The sequence below is a fragment of the Zosterops lateralis genome, assembly GCF_965231275.1.
Source record: "Zosterops lateralis genome assembly, chromosome: Z".
Classification (NCBI taxonomy): domain Eukaryota; kingdom Metazoa; phylum Chordata; class Aves; order Passeriformes; family Zosteropidae; genus Zosterops; species Zosterops lateralis.
The window spans coordinates 39,469,749-39,488,026 of NC_139800.1; the positions used below are offsets into that span (position 1 = coordinate 39,469,749).

General features: G+C 36.1%; 1 protein-coding gene across 2 annotated transcripts in view; it reads left to right on the forward strand.

Annotated features, from left to right (window-relative positions):
• Window positions 1–17,740, forward strand: part of ERCC6L2 (ERCC excision repair 6 like 2) — a gene marked incomplete at its 3' end in the record, with an annotated part of 41,495 nt that extends 23,755 nt beyond the window's left edge. The window contains exons 10-14 of one of the 2 annotated variants that reach the window (XM_083884542.1): window positions 6,230–6,301; window positions 8,150–8,295; window positions 13,079–13,174; window positions 14,531–14,630; window positions 17,582–17,740. In XM_083884542.1, the coding sequence (XP_083740668.1) occupies window positions 6,230–6,301; window positions 8,150–8,295; window positions 13,079–13,174; window positions 14,531–14,630; window positions 17,582–17,740 (573 nt within the window). Of the gene's footprint in view, window positions 1–6,229; window positions 6,302–8,149; window positions 8,296–13,078; window positions 13,175–14,530; window positions 14,631–17,581 lie in introns of those variants that run through there. The other variant, XR_014592576.1, reaches the window with a different exon arrangement.
• Window positions 17,741–18,278: the final 538 nt, after the last annotated feature.

Consider the following 18,278-nt stretch of genomic DNA (forward strand, 5'->3'; position numbering starts at 1 on the left):
GAAGACTGTTTGGATTAAACCCACCTCAGGAAAAGGCAGACCCGTCCGTGGGATTGTCTCTGCTCAAAGACCTGGTCACACTTGGTGGGTAATGCAGAAAGATGGGGAAGCCCATTGTGTACCACAGGGAGACAATTTTAAGTGAGAACAGCGTGTAAGGTTTTATTCTGTATGTCTACCTATATCTATGTATGTATATGTATATCATTATAAGAATGTATTGATTTGGATATGATGTAGATGGTAATAGAATAAGGGGTGGATTATGTCTTGGGTTGTAAGGGGTGGATTATATCTTGAGTTGTAGTGTAGGATGTACACAAAGTATTTATTCTATCACCATCTTCATGAACTGTTGAAATCAAATGGGGCAGTATTTTCCCAGGCCCCCTGCCTTTGGGCTGTCATCAGTGCCTTGCCCATGACTCACAGGTAACTCTCTCCAGGAGTTATCTCTGTTTAATGGGCCATCAAAGACTCACTTCACAGCTCATCATCCCGTTGTGATATGCTCCACCCAGGGGGAGGAGCCAAGCGTTCTCACCCGGATATAATCTGCAATTTGGGACAGTACAAGCAGCCCTTACCCACTGGATTCCCAGAGGACCAGAGCTACCAGACCTTTCTACAGGATCACTGTTTCAGGAAGACTACCTCATCTGGACTGTTTCCACCATCCTGCTCAAGTTGTATTCTGACTCTGTCAGTGGTCTTTTGTATTATTGCATTTATTTTATTCTTACCTTTTTACCTTTCTTCTTATTGAATTGTATTTCTGACTTGGAGCCTCTCACTCGTTTTGCTTTCAAACCACGACAAATGGGCCTGGTGAAGATGTACTGAGTCCACACTAACTTCTTGAACCCTTTGGATATTAAATGAAAATAATAGTAGTTGTGCTACAGATCACCAAAATAAATGTGTTTAGTGTGAATCTACAAAACTCCTCATCTCAGAAACTGTCTTTCTCCGGTTTCAGAGAGGAACAAAAGGTGACATGATGACATAGTGTAGATGATGATGGTGATGATGTTTTTTAATGTAGATGAAAGTATGTGTAATATAGCTAATTACAAAAAAAAAAACCATACTAGTTTTAGTAGTGCTCTGGAGCTGAGAGTTACTGGGGGAGGCTTAGAAGCTATACAGAATTTTGGCTCTCCGTAAACCTGGATACTCACATTTTCTTCTTGGGACTGGTGGCAGTGAGAGGACTACCTTACTGTAATAGGAATGGCCATTATCATTTCACTGATTTGTTACCATGTAAGCAACATCTTTCTTTACTGTTGATACATATGTATGAAATGCCTGTGTATTAACTTTGTTGTATACACTTAATTATTTTGATAAGGTGAATTTAGTTAAATGAGCTACCAGCAAATTTTTAATACATAGCTTTAAAAACTAAGTCCATCATCTTTAGGAGCTGAAGAATTGCTTATGAAGCAATTCTGTTAGGGATTATTTTACCATGATATTATTCATGTTAATATTTTACTTTTTTGTTATTATCATTTTTTTTTTAATTTTTTTTAAAAAATTTTCCATGACATTCTCCTGGAAAAACTGGCAGCCCATGGCTTGGACATGTGTACCCTTTGCCAGATTAAAAACTGGCTGGGTAGCTGAGCCCAGAGAGTGGTGATGGATGTTGCCACATCCAGTTGACCAGTCACCAGAAGTGTCTCCCAGGACTCAGTGTTGGGGCCAGTCCTGTGTAGTATCTTTACTGATGATCTGGATGAGGGGATCAAGTGCACTCTCAGTAGGTTTGTACACTTAAGATGGGTGGTATTGTTGGTCTGCTGGAGTTTAGGAAGGCTCTGCAGAGAGATCAGTGGGCTGAGACCAATTGTATGAGGTTCAACAAGACCAAATGTCAGGTCTTGCATTTGGCCTCAGCCCCTGCAGTACTATAGACTGGAAAGCTGCCAGGTGACAGGGGATGTGGAGGTGCTGGTCAACGATGACTTGACGTGAGCCAGCAGTTTGCTCAGGTGGCCAAGAAGAATTTCTTGTGTTAGGAATTTTGTGTCCAGCAGTATCAGGGAAGTGGTTCTTCCCCTGTGCCTGGCATTAGTGAGGCCACACCTTGAGTGCTGTATCCAGTTCTGGGCCCCACTGCGCATGGAGGAGGCTGATATGCTGCTGGAGCATGTCCAGAGAAGAGCAAAGGATCTGGAGTGTCAGGTTTATGAGGAGCAGCTGAGAGAGCTAGGATTGTTTAGCCTGGAGAAAAGGTCTCCCCTGAGGCTCCTTAGTACTCTGTACAATTGCCTGAAATGAGGTTGTGGTAAAATGCTATCCTGATCCTGGCCAGAGTTAATTTTCTGGACAGAGTAGCTGTGAGGAGGCAGTGCCTGGAGTGGTGCAGGTATGGCCAAGGGGTTGTTTTATACAGCCCAGAAAGCCAAATGTGTCCTGGAGTGCATCAAATGAGGTATGGCAAGCAGGGTAAGAGAGGTTAATTTTTCTCTCTGCTCCACTTTTACAGTGTACTGTATCCACTTTTCTCAGCACAAAAAGTATATGGACATGTTGGAACAAGTCCAGAAGGGAGCCATGAAGATAATTAGGTGGGTGGAACACCTCCTCTATCGGGAAAGGCTGAGAGAGTTGAGGCTCTTGGGTAATCTTACTGCCACCTTTCACCGATGAAGGAAATCTAAAGAAATCTGGAGGGGGAGTTTTTACAGTGATGGGACAAGGAATAGTGGCTTCAAAGTGAACAAGAATAAGTTTAGATTGGATAATAGGAAGAAATTCTTCACTGCGGGTAGTGAGGCACTGGAGTACGTTCCCTGTGGAAGCTGTAGATGTCCCATCCATGGAAGTGTTCAAGGCCAGTTAGGATGGGACTTCGAATCTAGTAGGTGGCATCCCTGCCCATGATGGCATGATATGAAACTAAATGATCTTTAACTAAAACTCTTGTACGATTCAGTGCTCTTTGTGCCTGGAAGGAGGATAAGGGGCTATATAGCTATCATTGAAAATAACCTGGGGTTTGAGTCTATTAATTTTAACTTCATGGTGCCAAAAACTTCTGGTTTGTACCTTTTTCGTGTGGTGACTTGCTTTTTTGTTTTGTATTCTTAATTATAAAATGGAAGCTCTTTGTCATGATTTTGCATTTTATAGTAGAAAAGAAAAATCATTCAGGAGGTGTTTAATTTAGAAAGTTATCTTACCATAAGAAAGTAATCACAGAAGAGTCAACTGGTACTAGAGCTTGGAAATGGCTTTATCAGTTTTTAAGATGTTTATTTGGAAATAACTGAGACAACTGGTAGTAAAATCAGTTAATAAGCTTGTTGCACTGTACTACTTTGCTTTTCCTGTTTCATAAATAAATTCTAGAAACTAAGTGAAATTCTTTTGTAATATTCATGTGGTAGTGTAGACTGAATAAATATTACTTTGTTAACTTAAAATTCAGTACAGACAACACAAATTTTGGTACAGATGATTATGCTTTTGTAGATAATCTTAGTTGCAAAGGAATAGTTTGTGGTATTTTTAAAAAATTTGTTCATGGAGGGGGAAAGGCTGTGATTTTTTTTTTTAATGAAGTTTATTAGCTAAGCAGCTGTAACTGTTTTGCTGAGTTGAAAAGGTTCCATCTGCTTAGTGTATCTGTTCTCCAACCAGAGATAAAACACTCAGGGAATCATTCTATTATGGGATATAGATTCCTTCCACCAGTAAAACTAGATTTGCTTGTGCACAGGGGTTAAAGAGTTGCCTGTATGTGGTGTTTGTGTCCTACCTGTTGCTGTGGCTGCAGTCATCTCTCTGTTTGGTAAGCTGTAGCATTAACAACATGCCACCCCAGGTTTTCTGTTCTTAATTTTGGATTACAACAAGAGCCTGGAAAAAACAGTCCCTACAATCAAAATGTATGTATAATCATTGATGGTGTACCAAATATGGTATAACAAGGACATTAATATATTTTTGTTATAGCGGGAGGTGGGTAATACACAGTGATTAAAAGCTTCAGCTTTTTTTGTGATATTATCCCCTCCTTTTCACTCATACTGCAGAACATAGGATTTGCAAGCTTTGCTGACGCATTTTATTACAAGGTGAATTTCATGTTTAGGTTTTTAAATAGAAGCAGTTGAATATATGAGAACTGAGTGAAAGGAGCGTCCTGCTTTGTTTAGAAACCACTGTTTTTCTGTCGACGTAAGATACTGGGGACCTGCAAAGTGTAAGCACAAGTGGTTCATTGCTTTTGAAATGCCATGATTTCAGATTGTCCACGCAGAAGTATTGGGGACTGCTTGGAAAAAAAGACAAGTGAGAATAATAGCTTTACAATCCTGCAGTAATTCTTATTCAGACTACCTTCTTTGATTATTTTTACAGTTTTGTTAAAATTGTGTCTCAGAGAGACTCTATAAGCTTTCTAAGAGTAAAGGGTTACTAAAGATTTTTTTTTTTTTAACTGCACACAGACATCCATTTGTGGGGTTTTGGAATACTGTTTTTAATACAAATGTCTTAGGAGTAACTGTTGTATTGATTTAATTATTTTTTGGGATTTCATCATTCAGTAGGAAAATGGAAGTCTATTGGAGCACTTTGCTAGAAATTGTAACCTCTAGCATGAAACGTAAGCCTGACCAAGGCAGACCTGTCTTTGAAGGGTTAAAAAATACTATAGGGTAACTTGAACATCTCTACAGAAAAAAACAACTCTCAAAAGCAAGAGGTAAAATTTCATCACATACAGACTACTCCCAGTGTGTAGCAAGGGGGAGATGTATGTTTAAATCTATGTGGATCTCACAAAGAGCATGTGACCTCTGGTTGAATTTGGTCAAGTATTTCTGTTTCAGACTAAAAACATACAGGATAATATTCTGATATGCAAGTTTAGAATTTACTTCTCTTCGTTGCAAAAGCATTCATTACTTTTCTGTGTTAGAGTTGTTTCTTACTCCAAAATACCTAAATTCCCAATGGGCATGAAATTAATCCATTTTATTTAAGTGAATTGTGTGGATTTATTTTTTTATTCTTCTGTAGGAAATTCATTATTTGACCTGTACTTTAATAATAACAACAAAAACACAGAAGCTAATTCCTTCTAGTTTAAAAGAATGGCACTTCTATTTATTTTCTTAATGTAGCTTAATAAATGCAAATATAGGTAATATAGCTCTTGTTAAATTACTTGTTGAGTATTTTTTCCACAATAAAATAAATCCTAGTTTATATGTTCATGTACAATGAAACAAGGCCAAAAATCTGTTATTAGTACCTTGTTTTCACTTGTAACAAGCTGGTTAACATTTACTAAGGAGATGGTAAGTGACATATAATTACCATTTTATGTTTTAGATATTGTCCAGAATTGTAACATTAATACAAACATTCATCATTATTTGATTGTCAAAGATTTGTTGGGCTTGGAGTGAAATAACTCTTGATTAACAGTTTATCTGTTTATCAGTGAATGAATACAATTTCAAAATATTTATTGCCCACTGGGAAACAGCTAAAGTCATGGCACAGAGAATTCCTCTTTTCCCATTTTGTATGGCTTCTGCACAGTGCTCTGGAGCTGCCATTGCCAGATGTGGACACGCTTCTTTTGAAAATAACAGTATCACTATTATACACAAAGCTTGGGATTATTTGCTTCCCCATCAGAAGAACGTTGTGTGTGGGCGGATTATTGGCATTTCAAGGTCTGTGCAGAGTCTGGGAAGCTGGATCCTACTGTAAACAGAGCAACAGATGAGAGTAGGAGCAGGGAGGGGCATACATCTCACTGATTATTTTAAGAAGACAAGTTCCAAGAAGCTCTGAACTCAGATGTAGGACAGAAAGTTTAAACAGACCTTGGAGTTTTCAGGATAAATGTGGACATTTTTTAAATGAAAAAACTCAGAATCTGAGCTAGTGTGTGACATAAGTAACTTTCTGTTGCAGTCTACGCACTGACAGAGGTAGCTTCTGAATCTACCTTTTATTGGTCTGATGACTTTTTCACAGTAGGATTTCCATGTACATCATTGAAAAATGTGAAGTTCCAGCATCTCCATTACCTTTGGCCCATTTAATATGTTAGCAATGAATTTTGTTATGGCTCTGTTTGGCTTTGCAAATAATTAAGTACAGTGTAGCCTCTTCGGCGGTTGAAAATGGGAGTAAGTGTATGTGAGATGACCTGTAGATAAAAGTTTCTTTTTCTCCTGTGGTTCATTTACAGGTCCTTCAGCAGCTTTTAAATCACTTCCAAAAAAATAAGGATAAAGTTCTTCTTTTCTCCTTTTCAACAAAGGTGAGCTCCATGTGATTTTTATCAGTTAAGCACAGCAGTAAATTCTGAGCATGAATCTGAAAGTTGACATCTTGTCAGCCACATTTTCTTATTGCTTCTACTTTGTTGTGAGGAATAATTACGAGGACGGTGTGCTGTGCTCCACAAGCATATTGAAACATTATGTTACCTCATGATAAAAATGGTAATAGAAAAAGAAGTATAACACTCTTCTCCCTTCCCTGGAGCTTTTTGAAATAGTTGTGTCACTTCAGGTGCAGATAGCTGATTCAGCTGGAATGTCTTGAGTTAGAGCACTGTCACCGCTCAGTATCACTGCCATAATCATAAAACCTTTGTGTTAGCACTGAAAGTTGTTGTTTCCTCATTCTATTGACTTTTGATCATCAGCAGCAATGAAACTTCAATTCTTACTACACTAGTTGATTTGAATTTAAAACTGTCTAGTTGGAGCCATATATGAAGACATATATGTACATTTTATTTTTAAGGTACTTGCTCCTTGGTTGCCTTACTAGAGCATAACATTTTTCCTAAAATAGTGCACTCTATAGTTGTAGGAGCATCTTTGGATTACAGGGACAAGGAACTCTACTGACCTGAGATATTCTAGAATACGTGGTTTTATTGCAAGGGTTGTGGGTAGAAAGGGCCTTACCTTCAGCCACCAGCCTCTGCTGAAGGGAAGTCGCAAAGAGAGAGGGAGAAAGAGCAAGATGGTAGGAGCTAAGAAGGGAGTGAGAGGGCAAGGTGGTGGGGGTAAGAGTGCAGGGGGAAGAGAGCAGAGGTATGAGAGCAGCGAAAAGAGCAAGAGAGCAAGGTCTTTGTTACAATACATTATATCTCCTTTTGTGATGAATATTCTAATTTACAGTGACCAACCAGTACAAGACACAAAATCCTGTAGAATCTACATACAGCCTATAAGAACTACTACATTACCATACTGTGTTATATTTTAAACTCTAAAAACTACTCTTTAGACTTTTCTGTTTTGCTAGATTGACCTTTGGATCCCTTAGCCAGCAGAAAGGTATTGTTCAATCAAAAGGGATTCTCCTTCAGCTGGCTAGGCTATTGTCTTTAGGTTATATAGTAACTAAGACTCAGTATCCTACAACTCAAAGTAAGCTTTCATTTCTATGTCAATTATAGGTTTCATATTTTCAGAATCTTCTGCTAAGCAATCATATTTCTAAGGTTTCCCTGATTCATCTTCCCCAACATATAGTATTGTAAATAAATATTTGTAAATATAAATATTTGTAATAATAACACTAAAAAGTATTTTTAAAAATAGTAATTTGAATGGTAGTTCAGGAGTCTTAAATACGTCATTTTTTTAAGAAAGAATGCAAGTTTAATGTTTAGATGCAGTAGTGAATTATTCATGTGTCTTTGGCTGTGTTTTATAGTGCCCAGTACCAGACTGAGTGCTGGTTGCTGCAGTCTCTTTCACTCCTGAAACTCTGTGCACTCTGTGCTGGCTGTGGTGCTCACTTACCGTATTTCAAGTAGTTGCAGCTTGCTAACATGGGATGGAATGATGGGGGATGCTTGCGGATTGGGTTGGATTGAGTGTCAGTAGGAGACGAAACAGGCAGCCAGCGTTGGATGATGGAGTCAGACCACAGCAGACCAATATTTAGTCACCTTGAGTGCTGTAAAGTCATGGCCAGAGGGAATCATGAATGTTGATACCAAAATGGCAAAGGTTTACTGTCGTTAGCAATGGGTGGTATACTGAAATTATATTCAATAAACATGGTCCCTGTGATCATTTAATTAAAAAGATACTATTAAATACTTAACTTTTTCTTTTCCTTTTTTCTTCATTTTTCTACTCAGTTGCTAGATGTGCTGGAACAGTACTGCATGGCATCTGGGCTAGATTACCGAAGGCTTGATGGAAATACAAAATCAGAAGATAGGATCAGAATTGTAAGAGAGTTCAACAGCATTCAGGAAATTAACATATGTCTTGTATCTACAATGTAAGAAAATTTAACTTGTAGTTTGCTTCAATATATCTGTCTAGTGTTCAGTAAATTGGTTACTCTGCATTTTTCTTGCTGAGCTTGTGAGGGATTACTTTTTGAGAAAGTGAAAGTATAGACTTACTGCTTTGGTCTGAAGCTTCTTAAAATAAATGGACACCTTCTCCCTCCCCCCTTCCTTCTTCATGAGGATTTCTAAGATCAGAAAGAAATGTGTCTTCTGGATCCTAGTTTTAAATTTCTGGTTGTCGTAGGGTTGAGGAAACAATTTTAAACACTATTATTAAAACACTATTATTATGTCATTATCTACAAAAGGTTTTTAATTTTATTGTAGACAGACTCAGTTTCTTGTGTTATACTAATAGAACTAGCAAGTGAGTATGAACATGAAATGCCATATTAAACTGAAAAATTCTCTCACTATTAATCACGTTAACTAGCTAGCATGTCTGTTTAAAGCATTTCAAAAGAAGAAAGAAGATGATCTTTGATTGTCTTTTTAAAATGGATTTGCCTATCAGATTTGCTTATCATTTTATGATGGATAATGAATTATTTTGAAAAAGATTATTATGTTCAACTAAAGTTATTGTTACTGCAATGACTATTTGTTTGTTTTATTCAGGCTACTTCCATGCTTCATCTTGGTTGAAGTTTTTTGCTGGGCAAAGGCAGAAAAGAAGCAAAGAGTAGCTTTGTTTCTTTTGCCTCCCACCCAGAGGGGAAAACTCAGTGAAACTTAATGAAATATTGTTGAGTATATAGTAACTGTAGTTCTTATTTACTGGAAATGGGTGTCTTTGAGTTAGGAGGATCCACACTACCACTATTTAACTAGGAGTCAGATGTTGTCTTTAAGACTATTGCAGGTGGATATCAGAGCAGTCTTCAAATGCTCTGGTGCTTACATACAGCATTGTGAAGGGATCTGTGATACTGGTCATATACATTGGCTTGTAATCTCTGTCAACTGTGGGATCTGGTCATCAGCTTCTCGAAGATCTTCATGAGTCCATACCCCTTGTCCCTGAAGACAGAGGGAAATTTCAGAATCTGTATCATTAGGAAGGACTAATTTTTGTTTACGTCAGTACTGTAATCATAGCTCTATTAGTTTGCTTTCATGAATTTACATCAAAATAAAAATTATTGTCAACTAAACGGAGATGGACTTTCTCCTCTCTGTTTTGAGAGCTTGTGTATAGAGACTAGTGAGCCTTCTCTGCCTGCTGATGGTGCTGGAGAAGTGTCTTGATTCTGTTGTTTCTCATTTTACTTATCTTAAGAAACAAGTGAAAGGAGCAAGCTGTAATGGAATTATAGTCAATATAACTAGTATGTTGTAAGCAAAACGGAGGGTGCAATTGTTTGCCTAGTTTATTACAGATAACAGGAAGTGATATTTTTTCCTTGGTACACAGTAATAAAAGCATCTTTACATTTGTAATCCTTTGGAAATTAGAAAGTGATTTACAGTTCTACTGTACAAGAGATTAATCTCTCCTCTCACTCAGATTTCAGTCATACAATAATAATACGCTTTAGAGCATATATGTATAATCTATATTTTTCAGTACAGAGTACATTAACAGAATTGGTTTATACTCTTCTGTATGTACTTTCCTGCAAAGTTTCTGGCTGACTGTTTTGTGTAGTCAACTTGTGTGTTCTGAAAGTCTCATTGTTCAGAGAGCCAAACACTGATTTTCACTGAAAATACTTGCACGGTCTTTTGGATGTGTAAATGCATTCTGCAAAGGATGAATTCTCTGCACAATAATCTTGAGATTGTCATTATTTTCACTGGTACAATTAGCATGCAACTTATAAAACATAAAGCAACAATCAAAGAATTATGGTGCAGCAGTGATAATAATTTCATCATCTTTTAAATTTGCAGTGTCCCGTAGAGCTTTGAAAATCCTGGTGTTAATTGATCAATGAAGTTTTTTGAGAAATGGCACCTTAAAAAAGAAAATAGAATAATTGAAGATTAAAAAATAAAAGTTTGTTTATCTGTAGATTTGACCTCAAGTCTTGCAGTTAATATTGGTTAAGTTAATTGACCAAGCATAGTCCTGTGGCTATCCCTAATGCTTTTATTGACAGCTGTGACTAATACAGCTTTATGGATAAATATGTTTTATAGGTGTTGAGAAAAAATGTAATTGATTTATTCAGAGCTTGTACATTTCATCAGACCATTAGATCATGAATTTCAGGTTTAGCACTAGGAAAAAATAGGTATACACCTGTTGGAACTTAAAAGTCTCATGAAGTAATACCTGTTTGAAAATACTTATGATTATTTAGAAGAAGAGAAGAAGATTTTTAGTCATGCTTAGAAACATTAAAATAATTTCTGGAGTTGCTGTAACTTGATAGGAGAATGTCAAAGCTTTCAATTCCAGTGATGCTGCTTAGCCAGAAGAAGAAAAATTTTGTATGTACAGTACCAGAGTCAGCACAGTTCTATTCCATCTTAGTGTTCTGGATTAAATAAAGGTGGCAAATATGCCTGCCTTTAAATCACTGTTTCTGGATTTTTCTATGCTAGTCTTCTCTAGATTAATTCTGTCAGAATTAATTGCTAGAGACAATCCATTTCTGCTTCTCAGTTTTCTTTTTATGTAAAGAGAAGTATCTAGATAAATTTGTAGGTAGTTTTTATCATGGAAAGTTACATATCCACTTCCATTCTACCTGCAGCATTCTCTGTTACTGTTTAGTGGACTGCTGTTCATTACTTTTTACTTTTACAGGGCTCCATTTAGCTTTAATTCTTTCACAGCAGTGTTTTGAACAACTTTTATGTGTGCATATGATAACATTCAAAGAACTTTCAGCCACAAAATCTCTCTGAAAAAGAGCTTCGAAATTGTAGAAAACCTATCTTGGTAAACAGAACTACATAATCAAAGCTTTCATAGAACCTTTCCTCATGTAGTATTGTTCTGTACCTTTTGAGGTATTAGGTTGTGAAGTTTTAAGTAAGAGTATCTTCTGAAAACTATCCTTTTTAATAATACTCTTTATTTAAACTATATCATACTCATTTGCCTGGACCAAATTGCATTAATGACTAACATCTAGTTAAAATGAAAGGTAAAATGGAAGACAACTTACAGTGCATAAACTGTTGCATTTGTTCTGTCTATGAAGGATATAGGAGCCATTCTTTTCTGTTTTGGAATAACTGAATTTTCGGGTCATACCTAAAAACATTGAAAGGTTAAATTATTATAAAGCTAGGTATCCTGTTTTGTTAATTTTTATGGACAGTTGGTTTTACATCTTGACTTATGTTTCAGTCCAACTGCCGAGCTAGTTGGGAAAGATGAGAGGCTGAAACACAGTAAATTTCAAAAATACCATAATGTATTCTGAAAGAAAAACCCAACCCAAATATTATTATTCAGTATTTCAGAGTTTGAGAATGCAAATCATCTAGGAACATCCATTAATGTTGGTAGGTTTCCATATTCCCTCCCTTTCCACATATAACTAACTTAAAAGGTAGGGGCCACAACTACATTTACTTTGACATGGATTCCATGAAAACCAAAAAGTGATGGGGCTCCATGAGATTTTTCTGTCTCCATTCACTCTTATACCTGAAAACTTTATCTATCTTGTCTACTTCAAACAAGCAAAATTTAAAGTAATCTGTTAAACCAGGCACTTGATAAATTAAATGGGATTGACTTTTTCAATTTTGCAGTACCTCTTTCAGAGAAACAGCACACTTGGAATTAGTGATGCCTATGCCAGTGTGAATAATTGTTATAATACTTTATTAATTGTAGTATTTAGCATGTGCTTGTGTAGGAACTTGTGTCCCTTGTATGATAGTTGGTTGAGCCAGTGAAAAAATAATTTCAGTGTTTGCCTGCTTTGCAGCTGGAGTAGAAGTAGTATTTTCTTCACTTTGCTCCTATCAAGTCATTTATCTCTGCACATGCCAAACTCCAAATAATTGAGCAGTTTTGTAGGGCTCAGCAGTTAGTTGCCACAGGTTAAATACATGCTCAATTTCTTCCCTGGCTTGCAGATTTTACCTGAAAACACTCTACAGCTGTTGAGTGTTATAAGATGATGCAGCTGGTACCCTTGTGATGCTTAACCTGCAGAGCAGACAAATTTTTGAGTATGACTTTTTTCCTTTTAATAACTGATACAAAATTTGCTCATATGCAGCTGTGTGGCCAAATGTGTTTTTAATAGTGGAGTAACTTGCTGTACAAATAACACTTGTGCTAGTTGTTAATGCTTACAGGTATGACTTACCTGAGATTGTGACCATTTTAGTGGAAGCTGCATAGCTTTATTGTCAAAAACTATGTACCGGGACTAGAGGAAGTAAAATTTCACCTGTAATTTTCCTGTTTCTATAATGTTAACTGGCATAAAACTGGTTATGAATTTCGTTATAGTATTTGGGAAGGTTGTCTTATGTAAGACTTAATGGGAATGTAGTAGCAACAGGGATTTTTACTAAGTAAGTTGATAGCAGTTGCTTATGACTCAACTATTCGTAACGATCTTGAGATTTACATGAGAAAACTGCATTTTGTGACAGAGGTTATTTGAGTACTTGGTGGTTATTTTAATACAGCAGTAACACAAAGCTGTACTGCACTGTTTTCAGTATCTTTAAATGTTTTCTTTTTTTTTAAGTTGGGGAATGGTAGGCAAGTATGGACCTAATACAGAACAATCTAGTTGCAGTTTTTTCTTACTATCATATAGTTCTGGTTTTTCGTTTTTATGTTTTCAGGGCTGGTGGACTAGGTCTTAATTTTGTTGGTGCCAATGTTGTTATACTGTTTGATCCCACATGGAATCCAGCAAATGATCTTCAAGCGATTGACAGGTACACTCTCAAAATACAGAACTTGATCCATGTTGCAGTCTTCAATTCATTCTGTAATCTGATTGTCCAACTAAAACATTTCCTCAAGTAAAAAAAAAATTACATTGTCTGATTCATCCACAAGACAATAGGAAAAGTCCAACTAAATTAGTTTGTAGCTTTGATGTGATTATTTTTAATCCTCCATTTTACAATTTATTTTCTTTTATTTCTTTTTGGCCGCAGTGGGCCAAACAAAAACTCAACAAAAATTCCTTGTGGTTACTATAACTTCCTGTCATCTCTAGAATATGTGTATGTTGATGACATTTTTCTTCTGTTTTCCATGAAGAGTACATTGTAGTTGACGCTAGTTCAAATGATGTTTTGAATTCCAAAACCCTAAAAGCCAACAGTGCTTTATGTTCTCTTCTGCTTCATCATTGTGGAGATTAGTGTCTTTTTAGCACTCACATCTATCTCTGATATCACAGTATACTGGAGTATTTCCAGTAATACAGATTTTCCTTTCAAGGTTTTTTGACTGTAGAATATTTCCCAAGGAATCCAGGGCAGACCTTTTAGTAACCGAAGTAAAAAATATTAAAAACCTATAAAGAGTATTAAAAATATATAAAAGAATATTAAAGATTCAGTTGATTTATATATATTCATGCCAAAGTATACCTGTTTCTCTTATCTCATGCAATTAAGTAATTCTGTTTTAAAAGTCTTACTGATTTCTAGGATGTGTTTATGATCACCTTTTCTAGAGAAATGTATCAGAAACACGTATTGGTGACTATCTTGTAAGATTACTATGAATTGTTTTAGCCTCCTGTGAATTTTGTGGAATATAGTCCATTAGAAGTCTCAGAATTTACCATTTGAAGAGAACACTACCAGTTCATTAGCTGTTCTTATTATGTTATGTCTTGTAAAGTGATTTATAAAGTTAAGAAAGAACAGACTGCTCCAAGTAATCCATGAGTTAATTCCTGTATAATGGAAATAGGAGAATACTTGAACCAAAAGTAGGTGGAGACGCAGATGGGGGAAAAAAACCCCTAAACCTGAGATAAACAGAGTGGATATGTTTTCTCAAGAGGTGGGAGACAGTTCTTGTGATAAAAAACAAGGAGAAAGCTTTTTAAACTGGATAGACCTGGGGAGAAATATGGAATAGTAAAGGAAAAGGAAATGAATTACTGAGGAAAATTTAGAAAAGTAAGGAAAACAACACAATCAACATATGCATGATTTACAATAGTCCTGTTTTATTAGAATGCTTTTATATATTTAGTTTGTTTGTTGTTTATTACCAGACCTAAGAGCTCTCATTTCTTAAAATGTTTTTGATGTGTCATGTCCTTGCAGAGCTTATAGAATTGGCCAACACAGAGCTGTTAAAGTGTTTAGATTGATATCCTTGGGAACTGTGGAAGAGATGATGTACTTGCGACAAGTTTATAAACAGGTAAAGCTCACAAACTGTTTAAATGGGGAGCTCTTACTAGCAGTTTCAGGGACTGAAAGCTAATCTAGCCTATAGTAAAATTGTAGTTTACCTTGTGATTATGGTGTATTGTTAAAGAATGGAACAGAATTATATTGGTATTCAAGTTTTTCTGTAACTATTGACAGTTTAATTATGCAATGTTATGCAGTTAACATTATGCAATTTAATTATGCAATATTCAGGTTATATAGAGAACTTTTCATTTGAAGACTTGTGAAATACAACTGTGATAGTTGTAGTTAGTATCTGCAGCCATGTGATTCAGGCAGCTTTTTGTCACGAAAGTCTGTAGAAAGTAAAGCAGAAATCTTGCTGATGCTATAGAAGAAAAGCAAGAAGCATTACAACTTTTCTGATTCTGTAAATTTGTGTGTAAAAGAGAAGGAACATTTTTGGTTCTGTTACGGAGATGAGAAGTGATGCTGCTTGCTGGAACACTCAGCCTGGATCACTTGCACTTTTCAGATTTTTTGACTTGTACTGATAGGCTTTGTTCTTGTTACAGCCATGCCAGGACTAATTTTTGCCGTAGCCAGAAGGGGGTATGGCCAGGGCCTGAAAGTTTTTCCATAACACCTCCCGTCATTTTTTGAGAACTGGAGAAGTGGTCTCCTGGGTTGTGTGCTGTGGTGGAAGGAGAGGTTGGGTGTACTGGGGGTTTCCAAGTGGTGAGCAATTGTGTACAAATTGTTCACCTCTCTGTACACTCTGTTACTCGTATAGTTGCTGTTACTTTTCGGTTCTTACTTCATTGTTGTTTCCGGTAAATTGTTCTTCTCACAACCCCTGATCTGCACCCTGAACCTCCAATTAGCTTGTTCAGACTGCTGCAGGGGGAGGCAGAATATCTAAATGGGGGAATATCATTCCTAAACCATGACAGGGTTAAGTATTTAAGAGTAGGGAAAGAAGAGTGTGGGGTTTGAGGAACACAACCTAGGAACTGTTTCCTGATGACATCAGAATTGAAACAAAAAATAAGCAAACTCAAACATGATCAACAAAGAGCAGTCTGCAGAATAGTAAGAAATTAGAAGAAATAATGAACATGTTTCTCTCAACAAAAGTTACAAGTTAAGAAATGAGATGATTGATTTTTTTCCATTCTGATGTTACAGGCATGTAAACTTGGAGAAAGGGATGAAAGCCATCAGGTTATAGTTGTCACGAAGAATGCATTGCATAGAAAAGATAATAGTAGGTCGACTCAGTGGGGTAATGATGATATACATTGGAGAAAACTTCATTAGACTTGAGGAATTAACCTAAAAATTTGAAATTTTGTCTATAAAAATGAAAAGTTAATGAGTCTTCAGTGACAAGCTCTTGTAGCTGAGTTATTTACAAGGAGGAAATTGGAGGCTGAATGAGTGGGAAATGTAGCAGTAAAGAGATTGTCATTAGACTCGTCAGATCTGAATAAGTGACAAATTAAAAAACGGTTCTAAGATCATCTGATTTCAGAGAGCAGTAGTCTCATAAAAGAGAATTTATCCTCAGGAAGATCAAATCTTGAGCTGCTGTTAAATAATGTGTATGGTTTGTAATGCTACTTTTGGAAATGTAACAGTGACTTTTATCTCACTTAAAGTCAGTGTTTTGTAAAAGCCAAAAAGCCATTAGAGTTCTGTTTATTTTTGACAAAATTATCTAAATAAGAAAGAGGAGACTTATGGAAAAATTAAAAGAAGTAGGTGATGGACTGTACAGGTAATTGGGAAATTTTCAGAGATTCTATATTGAAAGCTGAGAGTAAGACCTTTAGTAGTTGAAATAATATACTAGAAAGGCAAGTTAAATATAATTCATGATAAGTCCTAAAACGATATTTGAGTGACAGTGATCTAAAAACATGAAAGCTGATAGTTTATTTCTTTAATACATCACAAGCATAAACTGTTAAACTGTACTGCTCTGTGGACATTAATAAGGTTTAAAAGAGTGTACATTGCAAAAACACCTCTAAACTTTATTAATTGTTTACATGCACATTCATGGAAAAGCTTAGAGAGATCCTGTTCTATTGTGCAAAGTACTTTTGAGAATTCCTTTAAGCAGCAAGTATCAATAGGAGAAGTTTCGGAAAGTCGCAGGCTAACAAAATGAGCAATAGAAGATTAAAACCAACTATATTCACTAAAATCCTAAAGAAGGGGAGCCTGCTCTTGGGAGTTGGTGATCTCATAGAAAAGGAAGACCTGGATATTGTCTGTTTGAATTTCCAAAATGCATTTATGAGTCCTGAAAGGATGTATAAATGGGGTTTTTTTTTCTTTCTTTTCCTTTCCCTTTTTTTCCTTTCTCCTCCTCCTTTCTCCTCCTCCTTTCTCCTCCTCCTTTCTCCTCCTCCTTTCTCCTCCTCCTTTCTCCTCCTCCTTTCTCCTCCTCCTTTCTCCTCCTCCTTTCTCCTTTTTTTTCTCCTTTTTCTTTCTTTTTTTTTTTTAAATTGATTTGTGTTTCTTAAGTTGAATAAGCAGCAATAAACAAAGTAATTAGAAGTCTGATGATTGGAGGTTTTTTTTGCTGTAGTTGGATTGCTTTCCCTCAGCAAGTAAATATATAGTGCAAAGGAAGGTGCAAAAAATACTATTTAATATAGTGGAAGCTGAGCTGTCAAGATACAGAGGAGTGTTAGTAATACATATAGTAGATGTCTGATAGTAGGCAACAGTGCAGTAAAAGTCTTCAAATAGTCAATTTTCTTTTTTATTCAGTAAAGCCAAGCAGGTTCATATTATATCACAATCTATTACACCAACATCTCTGCCAGAGAAATTAAAACAAAGTATCCTCTCTTAGGAGTTTCTGCTTGTTCCAGCTAAAGCTGTGTATATAATGTGTGTGCCAGGAAATTCTGACATGTTGTTGTAGCAAACACTTCTGAAATCTCTTGTGTTGTTCTGTTTTAGCAACTTCACTGTGCAGTGATCGGAACTGAAAATGCCAGGCGGTATTTCGAGGCAGTGCAAGGATCAAAGGAACATCAAGGAGAGCTTTTCGGGATTCATAACCTTTTCAAACTTAGGACTCATGGGTCCTGTCTTACCAAAGACATACTGGAGGTATGAAGTACTGCCCTTTTACTTCTGGATATTAGTTTTACATTTTTCCTTTCTTCATGAGACTTTTTAGTCATAATTTTTAATGGAAACACTATAAAACAATGGTGAAACTTAATCAATTCTTGTTTGTGTGCAATAACTTGAATGAAATAGGCATGCTAATTTCTCATTCTGATAACAGACCAGAAAAATGTCTCAAACTCCAAGAAAGGAAAAAGGTTGGATTATATTTTTCATAAATTGCTTAGTATATATATTTTTTTTATAAAAACTACATAACTTGTTATTTGATGTGTTCATGCAGCCTTGTGCACAGATAATATCTTTTATTCATCAGTTACTCAGACTGATCTTTTAAGGCAGAATTTTTATCATAAAATTATTTTTTATGATCACATTAACCTCTTTAGAGTACTTTCCGGGGTGTCAATAACTGTTTAAAAATATGTTTCCTGCAGCTAGCTTACATCTTCAGATTTACTGCAGCTTTATTCCATGTTTCTTTTTTTTCCATCCTTCCCTATATTTTGTTATTTTTCCTCTG